Genomic DNA, 13,587 nt, shown 5'->3' on the forward strand with positions numbered 1-13,587 from the left:
GGAATTGTATTTTTTGGCCTTATAGAATTTAAGGCAGGATCTCCGAGAAGAAGCGAGTAAAAATACTGGATCCAGCTGATGTTATATTTTCAGTCTCACAATAGACTTGGCTACATAAACATTAATTTTAGTGTACTTTCAGGCCACTTCTTAGCATTTAGCTAGGAAAAAGGAAATTGGCCTGTTGAGTGTACCCTATGTAGGAGAAAAAAAGTTTACCTGGCTAGACTTGATAGGGTTATTTCTCGGTTAAGCATTATGCCTTTTGGGTTGATAGGAAAGGAGGAAGAATTCGCCTTTAGGTTTAATTTCCACGCTTATTTCCTTTAAAAACCAAACTTCATGTGTTATGAAATTGATTATATTGTTGCAACATAGAAGTCTGAAATCAAAATATTGTTGGTAAATATTCCCAAAAATAGAATTTATTTTTCACCAAAATTGAGATTTGAGAATTTCAAAGTTTGTGTATCGGAAATTATAGGCAAATATTACAATTTGGAAGTCAGATATCAAAGCCAGTTGGGTAATTGAGCTTAGACATTTCTTTAGGGGATACTCCTTCCTCTTTTGTCTTCATCCATGATATTTTATTTATAATATGGATCAAATACCTAGAAACAGATTCACTGACTCCATAAACCGTATTTCCATCGATTGTTGCCGTTAGTTGGTTAAACTGACTTCTTGCTCCTAGTCTACATCCATGAGGAACGCCTGGAAAACCACGTACAAAGTCCTGGCAAGTGACACCATATTTCCCGTAAAAATGATCGTCAGCGGGGATTTCAAGGTTCATGCAGTAACGGCTTCTTGCATCAGACGGCCTATGGCAGCAGTCTTCGAATTCATTCTTCGTATTTGGATCTAAAAAAAAACGTGGATTTAAGTACACCAATTAAAACTTATATTAGCATAAAAAGGCTATAGCAAATATTTTCAGTTGTTGTACAGTTTATTTATGGAATAACAAACGCATAAACCAGTTGGAGAAGCATATTGATACAAACAAAACGTAATGTAGTGACTTACTTGCCCATGGTACACCGGTATACTTAGCGCCTATTGGCTAAGTTTGTTCGAACAAAGAGTTAATTCAAATAAAGAAAAATAAAAATACGGAGATATGATTGAAATGGATGAGAGAGTGAGGAAATACATTCAACTGAAACAATTTTTAATGATAGACGATTCCTCCCAATAGGTCCTTCAAGTGTTTTAAATCTAAAGCTTTAAGTTCAATTTCAAGTTCTTTATTATTTTTAACTATACATATTTAAGACTATTCACATAACATCCCCGGCAGGGATCTCATGCAATGTCATTTTTACGCTGAATTTATTTTATTTCTTGTACTTCTTGACGCCTTTATGTTCCAAGCTCATTTTTTTGGTACATTCATCTATTATTGTCACTTTTCCTAAAAAGAAAAGTTAAAACTGAATAGAAGGCTAAAAAGTATTGGAATTACTATGTTTTTACTGCAAATCCAGTGTAAATTAAATTGACAGGTAATTTTTCTGGGTTTTGTTTGTTTCGGTGGGTTTTTTTTCGGACAATAAACCCACTTCTTAACTAGACTGTCTATTATTGGCTGCCTCCCCATATAGTATAATATTTGCATGCATGAACATATGATGAGTCGGTTGTAATAGGCTTAGAGATTGCTTGTGCGGAACTGTGACTGTTTGTTGATCAAAGAGCATCGCTAAGCGTTAAAAACAATGTTCTGCCCTAGATAGGCTGAGGAATGAACAATTCTTACATATACTAGAGGTCCAGGGACTATAGTTCTAAGCCGATTCAAGCGCTTCGTATAGACTTTAGAAAGTAAAATAGTACCTGTTCTGCGCTTGTTTAGAACCATTGCTGTTCCTGAGACCATAACAATTCGATAATTTAGATAATATGGAGATTGCAACTTGAAATGTTGCAATGTTAAAAAACAAATATCGTATTGACATTTTGCTTGAAGAATTGAGATATTTTGAACTGCCCTTCTTAGGAGTTCAGAAACCCCTATCCCAAGGGTAGGAAACACAAAAATTAGGTGATACAAATATTGAGAGAAATTTCCCTGGAACGATTGAATATGAAATTGATGGGTCTGATTTGACAATGTAGAAGATGGATGAAATAATTTTAGGAAAATAGTTTCTGAAGTAGCAGATGGTGAAAAGCTGGAAAAGCAGCTAGGAATATTAGTGAAAACACTTGAAACTTGGTAGAAAAGAGGAGGGCTTTGTAAAAGAGGTATTTGAGTGGTAGATTATATAAGAATAAGAGGAATCTAAGGAAAGTAGAGAAAGCATTAAAACAGGAGTTGAGAAGGTGCAAAGTGAAGGACATGGATAAAATTGCCGAATATCTGGAAGATGTAGCCAGACGGCATAATAGTAAAATATTGTGTTGGTATTTTAAGAATTAAATGATGTTAAGAAATTTAAAACAATTAAATGGTTAGGTTCTAACCTATTTTAGGTTCTAATTCTATTTTATCGTAATTATGATCATTTAGACTATGTATAAATGATAGTACTTTATAATACTGAGTACGCCTACCAAGCCGTGTCCCTTGGAGGGTAAAATCGTGGTCCATGAATTGACCCAGGCTACAACCATTGAAGTTAAGGCGTGATCATGGTATATCTAATCGTTGTACCGTAATTATGATCATTTAGACTATGTATAAATGATAATACTTTATGATACCGAGTACACCTACCAAGCGGTGTCCCTTGTAGGGTAAAATCGTGGTCCATAAATTGTCCCCAGGCTACAACCATTAAAGTTACGGCGTGATCATGGTATACCTCATCGTTGTGCACCAGAGCAGATATTTTTCTGGGATTAGGCAAGGGATAACCGTCGTAACCTAACCGAGGCTCACTAATGCCATCTCCATAGACCGGTGGTAACATCCTAAAAAAAAGTACTCTTAAGTAATGCAACAAAAAACATCTGCTATAAGGAAAATGAACTTAATTTGAATTTAGCTCTTGTAGAGTGTCAAGGCAAAATCACTCCAAGACAATATCTGAACCCCTCATAGTCACAGGAAAAAAAAAGGATATGAGTTACTGATAAAGATAAATCCTAAAACAATTGAAAATTAAAATGGACAATCAAGTTAAACTTAAAACAGAAATAAGCTGCTACCAAAAGGAGTAGGGCTAATGCCCTCTCCACCTCAAAGCTTTGTAAATGTTACTACGTCATTTGCGTTTTCTTGAGAACTACATGTCTTTTGAACAGTGTTTTTTAATCTGTCAAAGCATCAATAAAAATTATAACATAAATTAAAATCCCCACAATATTCAAGATAAATAGGAAGAGCTAATGAGAATCAACTGAATATTTAATAATAATAACAATAAATAACCCCGTAAATATTTCTTTATTTTGACTGATTAAGAACTAAACTATCTTGAGTTTATAGGGAATTAAAATTATAGATAATTCCTTTTTTTTGAGTTTATAGCTAGTAAAAGACTATTGAGATCCTCATAATTGAGTCTATATTTTTTGCAAGCTATTTAAGGATTTTTCTGCTCTAAGTCTTATTGTGTTGCTTCGTTTTTGTGTTTTCGGTAAAGCACTAGTTTTTCAGAATTCTATAACAATAGGTAAATACTAAATGTGAGATAATTTGGGTTTGTTTATATGTCGCATTTACTGCGAAGCAGTAAGTTTATTTTGTTTCTTCACTCTTTACTTTCGTTAGAAATAGTTCATTTTTTAATTAATCAAATTCAATGGACGAATAACCGGTTAACCTGCAGTCTTTTGCCCATGTGCATGATTTCTAGTTGGATTTTTGCTGTTTTTCTCGCTAACAGTAACAAAATGGTTTAGCTGTAATTTTTTAGATGACTGTAATTTTTTGGGTAGCATTTTTGTCAACAAGATGGGACGAGAATGATAGGTGGTCCTATATTTCAGCTTAGCTCTCATCACCTTTACATTTTTTGGAGGAGGGGAAGGAGCTGACAAAAGCATAGGAATACGGAATAATGAGCCATATATCCCCTTCCCATAGGATGCCAAAAATATATTGGAAGGGAGGTGCACAAATACATTTCTATTTTATAACAAAAGGAACTTAACCTCCTACCATCTAGAAAATGTTGAGCCACACCCTCTCCCCAGAGAATATTTGCGCGGACAAACGGGAGATTCATACCAGGGTCATCTGGGTATTAATAAAACGACTAGAAAACTCTGACAAAATACAAAAACAAGCATTATGATTTCTTATGTTTAGCTTACAAATAGGACTTACGTCCAAGTGTAGTCACGCGTAACATAATTTATGTCTGGTAATATCATTTCTTGACGTTTAAAATCCACAATTTGCGTTTTAACCAGGGGTGTAAGTTCCTCTGGGGCAGGGGGGAATTCTCTCTCCAGACCTCAGTTTGCCCCCATTAGGAAATTTAGTTTCTACAAAAAGATCCTTTTAAAACTAAGATAAGCCTGAATCATTCAAGCAGCCAGAGAAAAAGATCAGTTTCCATTAGTATATATCTGTCCTTAAAGTACTATATGGCTTAATTTTCATTTTCCATGGTCACTTTCACTTGATTTGGGAAAATTGGCTCCAACTTTACCCCCCCCCCCTCCCCAGGATTATGGCCAAATTACGCCACTGTCCTTAACGCAATATGATTGATGGAATCGGAAACGCATCCTAGTTCAAATACTTATCCAAAAGCAATCAAGCCTGATTATTTCATTGAAATTGTTTTACACTTATAACCTTTACTGAGTTTTTTCATCTTCAGACAATTTAGCAAAAGCGAGAGACCTGTTCTTAATTAACTTGAACAATGACAAGTTTAAACCAAAAAAAGGGAAAGTAAGACGAAAAGGAAAGAATTTTCCTACCCAAAAAGTAGAAGAGAAGGTATATTCGTAAGGTATTTCTTAATGTAAGAAAAGTGTGCAAAATTCAAGGGAGTTGACTTCATTCACGACCTACCTGTTAAATGAGGTGAATCGTGCTCCCCATGTGGGATGTTCCAAGTTATTACAAAGGCCATCATGACGACGATATCTTCCAGGATAGCAGTTTATAGGCGATAGATAGTCTGGGCAAAAATGAATCAAATCGGTGTGCGAAGTGTCTAGCAGCGGCAAATTTTCAATAATCTGATAAGGATTGAGTCCATAGCTGGAAAACTCAAAACTATTATACTTTCTTTACTTCTTTTAACATTCAGGTAGCAAATAGGACACGGAAAGTGTAAAGAACCCTAATTTCGTTGTTGCTCCCTATTTTTAAATTACATCTGTTATTAAAATAAATAAATTTAACTTGCAAAATTTTGTTAACAAGAATAATGATGAGTTATTTTTAACCCACACTTTGAAATTGAATTGAACATCATCAAAGGAACATGGTCTTAAATCAAATAATAAAAAAAGTATTTTAAACGAAAGCAAAGAGCAACACTAAAACTCAAAAACAAAATTGGATTATTCTGTACATTAGAGGGGGTGGCTTGCCCCTTTCTTAAGCCCCAACTCTTTACGTTAAATTTTGTCCTTTGTCCCAATTCTTAAGGAACGGCTTGTTCAATATAAGGGTCGTTGAACCTGATTTAGCATTATTTTTGGAAACATTGCAAACCTTTAGTGTTCAGAAAATGGCAGCCCCCCCACATATACTGATTGATTTATGTACGTTGGGCAAATGGTATAGCTTGAAGCCCTTTCCCAGGGGATTTAAGGGGTTATGTCATCCCCAGGGACATAATTATTGGACCTTTTAGCTATATTGAATCAAATGGCCATCTAAAAATCTTGATCAAATGTTTTTTTGGGGAAAAGGGGGCGTGGCAAGAGGTTCTAGTTGCCCTCTAGTATTTTTGGTCAAACAATTCGTGGTAAAGAACTATAAGCAAGGAGTGACACGGCTCAATAGTAATCGAAACTCTACAAAACGGAGTCTTGATAACAATGGATACATCAAAAGAATCGAATTTTCATGCTTATTCGAAATATGTAAAATTCATCTAGCTTGATGCTACCCATAGAAAGTTACGAGCCTGAGAAAATTTGCCCAATTTTGGAAAAGGGGGAAACACCCTCAAAACATCAAGTAATTTTAATGAAAACCACACCATCAAATTCAGCGTATCAGACAGCCCACCATTGAGGTTTCAAGCTCCTATATGCAAACATGTGGAATTTTGCATTTTTTGCCAGAAGTAAGATCACGGGTGGGTGTTTATTTGTTGCTTTTTTTTCCCAAAGCTGATAGTATCGAACCAGTGATCCTAGAAAATCGGAAGAGCGCTCAGTTGATCGGAAATCCAAAACTTTAATGTCTTTTTTAAGTTACCAAAAATATTGGAGGGTACCTAGTCCCCCTCCCACGCCTCTTTTAATTCCAAAGTTGTCGGATCAAAATATTGAGATAGCCATCTTATTCAGCAGAGTCGACAAATTTTATAATTTGACCTCCCCCCCGGGAATGGCTGCAAGTTATGAGCTTTGCCCATTGTTTATATATGGTATTCGGTATTAAGAAATATACAGGCATTCAGGGGCGTAGCTACAATATTTTATTGGGGGGGCAAGATTGGTTTCTGTTCAAGTAGGTGCTATTCAAGAGGTAGTGACGAAAAGTGAAGATTTAACAAACACACTACTAGGTGAAATTAAAAACATTATGCGATACATTATAAACAACTAATACACATCAAACAGTCATAAATATAAGTGCTGAAGCTTGGCTTTTACTAAAATTGTCAGAAAGGAGCTGCTGCAGACGACAATTGCATAGCATATACAAATTTTTCGGGTGGGTGAAGGTAAATGTTATATACGCTTGGCTTTTTTTCAGCCAGATTCACAACTAATGCCGCAGTAAATATCCACCCTCCCCTTCCCCCAACACCCAAGCCCAGCACAGGATGAACTATTTCATAAATGAACCATTCTCTACTCTACTGGCCCCGGTATCACGCTGTTCATTTACTCGTAATTTTGAATGGATTTTGACTCTGTAAGATTTAATTTGTTGTGATAAACTTTTAATTTACGTGATTTATTGAATTTTTTTATGATTTCTTATTGAATTTATTTGTTTTTGGGTTTGCAATTTTATATAAATAAATAGCATTGATATCAGCAGGCCAAATGAGGCCGAAACAAATATCTTAGGCAGCGCAATAGTGTTGTCTAAGTAAAGATTTAGGATTAGTCAAAGTATTACTACCGATTATGTAATACTATTTAGCGACATATTTCCCAAGTTTAAATAGCGACCGTATTTCAAATTTGATAGCATTCCTAATAGTTAAATTTAAAGTTAGAACTATCAACTTATCCGTTTGGTATTGTTTGACAAAGAATATCCAGAAAATCTATATAAATCTTTGCATCATTGCAGCACAAAACTTAAATAATTAAAATTGCCAGAGATACCAATTGGAACGGGAAATTAACTCCTAGAGTTTGAAAACTACCTTTCCCCTTGTATCTTTGTCAATAAAATGAATTAAAATTACGCAAAAGTTTCTCTTGTGTAAATCAGGGTATGGGGTATGTACATCTCAAGATCGAGGTTACATTGAATTTTGTTATTATGTCTGTAATTCTCTTCACAAGCAAAGCTAAGTCTCCCAGTGCTTCATGATAAAACTGATAACAATAGAAATTGAAAATGGGTTGGTACTACTTTAATGTGCACGCAAAATTTCTAAATTTTGAGAAAAATATACATATTTTGTTTAAGGTTACTTTAACCTATTCTCAGCAGACATTTCATAAAGCATGCTGATACAGAGATAGATGTCTCACAAGTAGCGCTGATGTTGTTTGAAATGAAACTAATTTTAGTCATGATTCTTGTCACATTTATGACAATTCTTTTTTTGAGCTGGTTAAAAGAAATATTTAGAAAACGAAAATAGCGACAAGTCAGCATAGTACTGTGGATAGAGGCAGTCCTATATTTGTGCATTAGCATGTGAATCCAAAATGTAAGGAATAGGATGCTTTCAGCGCTTATTATGCATTTCAATGACAAACAACAGAATCGGAGTTTTAATTAAATACTGAAAATAAAAACTAAAACAATTAAATGATTCCTGGTGCAGATCCCTCTCAGCCAAATTCCATAGCAAAATTACAACCGACTTGATCTATCTAGTTATAGCACGAATATTAATATAAAAAGCACTAATCTTGTTACTTTTTCAATGATTTCTTTTTCATTAAGGAAATTACATTTACTGTATGTCTACCTCCTTATTCTTCAATGATTCCATTTCTGTCCTATTTGTAGATGCAGATGGTGTATTCATTTCCGCTTTTGAAAATTTTAAAACAAGAGAATTTAATCTTGAACTTACAGGCTTTAGGAAGTAAAAGCACCTTAAATATCAGGGAAAAATTGACCTGAGCAAATATGGCGAAACAGGAAACATAGAATTTTTTTAATTTTGCAATTAACTAGGCTAATATCTTAGCTGATGTTAAGGTTTCAAGTTCAAGTTCTTTATTATTCTTTGACTATACATGTTTAAAACTATTTACATAACATCCCCGGCAGGGAGACTGGCTCGAAAGCTGGGCGACAATACAAGCAGTATAAACAAACAAACACAGAAGAAACGGATGTCATCACAATTCTCACTTTATCTCACACCAAAAAATAAATGCCGAAAAACATTTATTAAAATTATTGTCAATATTTATCCGATAGCTCAAGGGCCGGGAGCTACTCACAAATTAATATTTACTAATTAGCAGAGCTTTGATTTTAGTTTTTAATGTTAATAGCGATAGACTCTGATCAAAAAAAGATTCATTTGTGTTCCAATAATTTGTAATAACATTTTTAGGCGAAAATCTAGACCGCTCGGAGACAATGAAAGGAAGAGGAAGCCTACTTAAAGGACAACGATTATTACATGGTCGGACTGAGGGAGGGCCTTGAAAAAATGATTTAAAACAATCTGGTTGCAGATACTTTAGATAACGGACACGGAAAAGTATACATTGAAAAGCTAAAATTTGTCTAACCGGAATGATATTAAAATAACTCTAAAGACTGTTAGTTGGAGATTTACCAGGAAGAGAGACTGGGGAATAAAATAACATCTTAAGGATTCTCATTGCTTTATTTTGCAACTTCACAATAGGAGGAATATGTGACCGAAACGTACTCAAATAAATAATGGAACAATAATTAATATACGAATGAACAAGAGAAAAATAGATTGATTTTAAAGCATAAAAAGTAAGGAAAAATTTAAGTACACCTATAAGCCTTCCAGCTTAAATTCTGATGAACAATGACTCCGAGATACCGAGTTGTTTGCACTCGATTTATTTTTATTACTCGACCTCCAAATGTGACTTCAACCTCTTGTAACGCAGGTACTGTAGTAGAAGTTCTTGAAAAAATCATAAAAAAAGTCTTTGAAGTGTTTGCAACCAATTTGTTACAATGGAACCAGTGAAGCATCTTTCTCAGTGATAATTCGAGATTTGATTTTAGAGATTGATGATCTATGTCGCAGATAGAGTTGGCTGTATCATCAGCAAACAGTAAACTGAGATCCATATCAGTCTTATGGCAGGTTAGGCCTAGAGGGAGATCGTTTACATAGATAAGAAATAACAGTGGTCCAAGTATGAACCCCCTGAGGAACCCCCACAGCATTAGACAGGTTTTCCTCATCTTAAATGTAGCCATTTGTATCCAATATCTGTTTTCTGTCCTTGAGGTAAGAGTCAATTAGGAGACTCACTTGTCCTCTAACATCGCAATTATGTAGCTTAGATAGTAGAATTTTATGAGAAATAGTGTCAAAAGCTTTATCTATGTCAACAATTATTGTTGCAGGTAGCAGACCTTTATTCATGGCATCATTCAAAAACTGGGTTAGCTTTAATATTGCATGTTCTGTAGAGTATGAAGACCTGAATCCAAACTGAGATAGGCCGAAAAAATTTGTTTTCTTCAAAAAACTGTACAACCTGTTATATATACACTTTTCAATAACTTTGCTAAAAGCGGACAAAATGGAAATAGGTCGATAATTGGATGGTTCTTGCTTGTTTTCTCCTTTTTGTAGGGGAATAACTCGAGCAGTTTTCATCACTTCAGGGAAAGATCCGTGTTTGAAGAATAGATTGACCAGATGAACCAGCACTTGAAGATAGCATCCAATGTCTTATTTTTCAGTAAATAAGTAGATTAGCAATCGGTTCCTTCAGAATGTCCGTTCTTCCTGATTTTTACCAGATTCTTAAGTTCCACTTCAGTTACGGGAAAGAGAAATATGGAAGAATCGACGGGATGTGGTAGAAAGTCTCAAAATCCAGATTATACATCCAAGAGGTCATTCAAATTACTGTTTACGGTGGACTCTCCAATCTTAGCCAAGTACTGCTTCATTCCCTCGGATACCGTTTGCTCATCATTCACTGTTGATCCATCCGATACATTCATTGATTCGGACTGCCCTTGACTTTTGCTTTTGGTTAAGACACTCGTTAATTATTGTCCAGGTCTTTTTTGGAAATCCTTCAGCTTCGAGGAATAGTTTCTCAAAATGAATCTTCTTCACCCATCTTTTCAGTCTTGTAAGATGGTTTTTATAAGACTTGAATGTAGTTTCATTATTTGATGTGGGAGAATTTATGTATTCAGCGTAAAGTCAATTTTGTTTCCTCAATACTCTTAAGAAAGACTCTTGTTATCCATGACTTTACGGGCACCTGATATTTTTACACCTTTTCTTCACAAGAGGGAAAGTTTCATTTAAAGCAATCTGACATATCTCAGTAAACGACCTGGATACAAATTCAACGTCATCTGACTCCAGACATTGCGACCAATCAGTACAAAGTAACTTGGCATTTAATAGCTTGACCGAACCTTGACCCAATCCTTCTAGACTTTTTCATTTGATCCTTTTCACAGGAATACCGGAGAAACTTGCTCATAAGAATAAAATGATCAGACACATCCGTAAGTATTACGTCACACGAACCAACAGGGAAACTTACAAGTTGATCATCAATAATAGATGCATTTTGATTTGTAACCCGAGTTGGAATCTAGACGGATGGAACAAAGCCAGCAGCCAGTGATGTAGTAAGGAAGTCTGTAGCCAGAGTGCTCGAAGGCGTAGAAGTACTTGAGTCATGACTTACTGAAAAAGTGTCAATGTTAAAGTCTCCCATGAGAACGATTTTTCTTTTCTTGGAACTGACCATCTTAGCCAATTCTTCAAATTTATCCAAATATTTCTTGGTGCTAGAACTAGGAGGGTGGTAGAACATGCACGAAAGAACCTTCTCAGATGCTATGGTGACTTTGATAACCAGAAATTCAAACAGTATTTCTTCATATAGAGAGTCAAAAACTTTAATTTCTTCATAATGCAAAGAAGTATGGATGTAGAATGCAAATTCTCCTTTTTGATTATTCAATCTATTTTTCAGAAGTATTTGGTATCCAGGCTAGAAAGCACCCCACAACAATTCCAACTCGCAAGTCTAAAAAGGCCATTATTAACAGGAATAATTTCTTCAGGTAAAACATACCTATTATGGGGTGAATTATCAACAAGAGGGTCTTGGGCTAGATCATCACCTATATTTATTGAATTTAATATTTTACTCAACTCGGTAGAGTATCTCTCGAACCGTTTTAGTCTATCAGACATATCAAAAAAATTACTTAACAAAATAATTTGCTTTTAAATTACTTGCCAAATAGTATCCAAAAGCATGAGACATAGTGAAAAGTGCGCAACATACCGGATCCTCTGGTGATGGACATAAATTCAAAAAGATCAAACGCTCAATACCATTAACATCTAAAGCATTATTTTCTAATTCATCCAACCAATCTTTCTGGTGTAACGGCAAAACTAATTATCAAGAAATAAGAACAATATAAACTGTACAGATTCCTTTCGGAAAAAAAATAATAATACATAAAAAAAACTAAAAATAAAAAATAAATAAACACAATCTAAGTGACATCTTGCAACGACCATAGGCGACGGGGAAAAGCATCACTCGCAAGACGTATATAAACGCGACCTTGATCAGACCACACTTTTATTACCGTATTTTTCACGCTCTAAGTTCAGAATGTCCTGTCTCTACTTGTTAAGTTTTCTGATACAAAACAGAGCGCACCACCTTCGACTTAAGCTTAAAAACTTTCTGGGCATTTCTTTCGACCTGAATTTGACTAGGACATGAGCTATGGCATCTTGACGAGCTGCAGAACTGTTTAGTTTAAATCCTCTCACTTCCACAATATAGCCATCAGATACTCCAGATATTTCCATTTTAATGCGAATCACACCCCCGATTACAGACTTTCAGTTACTACTTGGAGGCTGTTTGATACCGTTGAAATGAAGACTGTCTAGCCTTAAGTCCTGATCATACATATCTAGTTTCTGCTCTGCATTTTTAACTCTCTCCTCAAGAAATATTATTTGATAACGACCAAGACCAGACTGCCTTTCCATCATAAACACCAAAAAAAAGAAGAACAATAGGGAATTTTTTAAGACAGTGGGAAACAAATTAGAATGAATATTGTGGCCCTATGTCCAAGGGCCGTCCTCAGCAATACAAATAAGAAAAAACAACTTACGAGAGGATAAAATCAATAAAACTAAAATGAACAATTTTTCAAAACAGTCCCAGCATCCTTACCTCAGCGAAGTTCAACCAGGACTGAAAAATAAATTGTTATGAAACGAGGCAATTCAATGAAATGAAAGAAAATGATTTAAAAACAAGTTTTAATGCCAGCCTAGATTTTTTCGCTGCCGACCTTATAGGTCTATTTGTGACAGGTTCTGTCTTAATATCTATTGTTTTTTTAGAATATTTTGTAAGGTCATTTTTAATTAAATTTGTGTATAAAGCATTCAGTTAATATTCTCATAAATCCCTATTTAAGGAAATATTATTATTAATCTTAAGTCTGATTTCAATTGCTTCTCGAACTACTTGCTTTATGCCTAGATCATTGCTAATAGTGGTGGATTCTTCAAAAAGTATTTTGTGGCTAGGATTTTCGAAAACATGGCTACTTAAAGTAGAATCAAAAGAAACGGAAGTAATATTATTAGAATATTAATATTCTAATATTAATATTAATTAGAATATTCTTATTAAATATTATTAATATTATTCTAATTAAATATTAATGCTATTTAATAACTTAAAACTCACAGCCGTAAGTTGAATAAGACCTGTCTTCAAAGCCAAAGGGGTGTGTGACTATCCCCCGTTAACAGAATATAGTTGAGCGAGAAATGAATTTATACAATTCAGATCAAATCAGATACACTAATCCGCTCATATAGTTATATAAATTTAGTCACACTAAAATAGACCGGTTTTACTCACAGTTCATAAATAAATGTTTCAAACAGGCTAAATTGGATACTTAGGTCTACTTTTGCAGTATTAGCAGAGTTTTTAACTAGTTTTCTTAGTCATTTAAATTGTCAAAGGTGTTTTCTATAGGGTGTTGGCTTGTGAGATGTTTCAAACAGGCTAAATTGGATACTTAGGTCTACTTTTGCA

At 34.6% G+C, this 13,587-nt stretch overlaps 1 protein-coding gene across 1 annotated transcript in view; it reads right to left on the reverse strand.

Annotated features, from left to right (window-relative positions):
* Positions 1–13,587, reverse strand: part of LOC136035403 (uncharacterized) — a gene marked incomplete at its 5' end in the record, with an annotated part of 100,094 nt that overhangs the window by 66,450 nt on the left and 20,057 nt on the right. The window contains 3 exon segments of the mRNA XM_065717184.1: positions 615–867; positions 2,726–2,922; positions 4,982–5,173. Of these exon segments, the coding sequence (XP_065573256.1) occupies positions 615–867; positions 2,726–2,922; positions 4,982–5,173 (642 nt within the window).

This window comes from Artemia franciscana, chromosome 14 (assembly GCF_032884065.1).
Source record: "Artemia franciscana chromosome 14, ASM3288406v1, whole genome shotgun sequence".
Taxonomy (NCBI): domain Eukaryota; kingdom Metazoa; phylum Arthropoda; class Branchiopoda; order Anostraca; family Artemiidae; genus Artemia; species Artemia franciscana.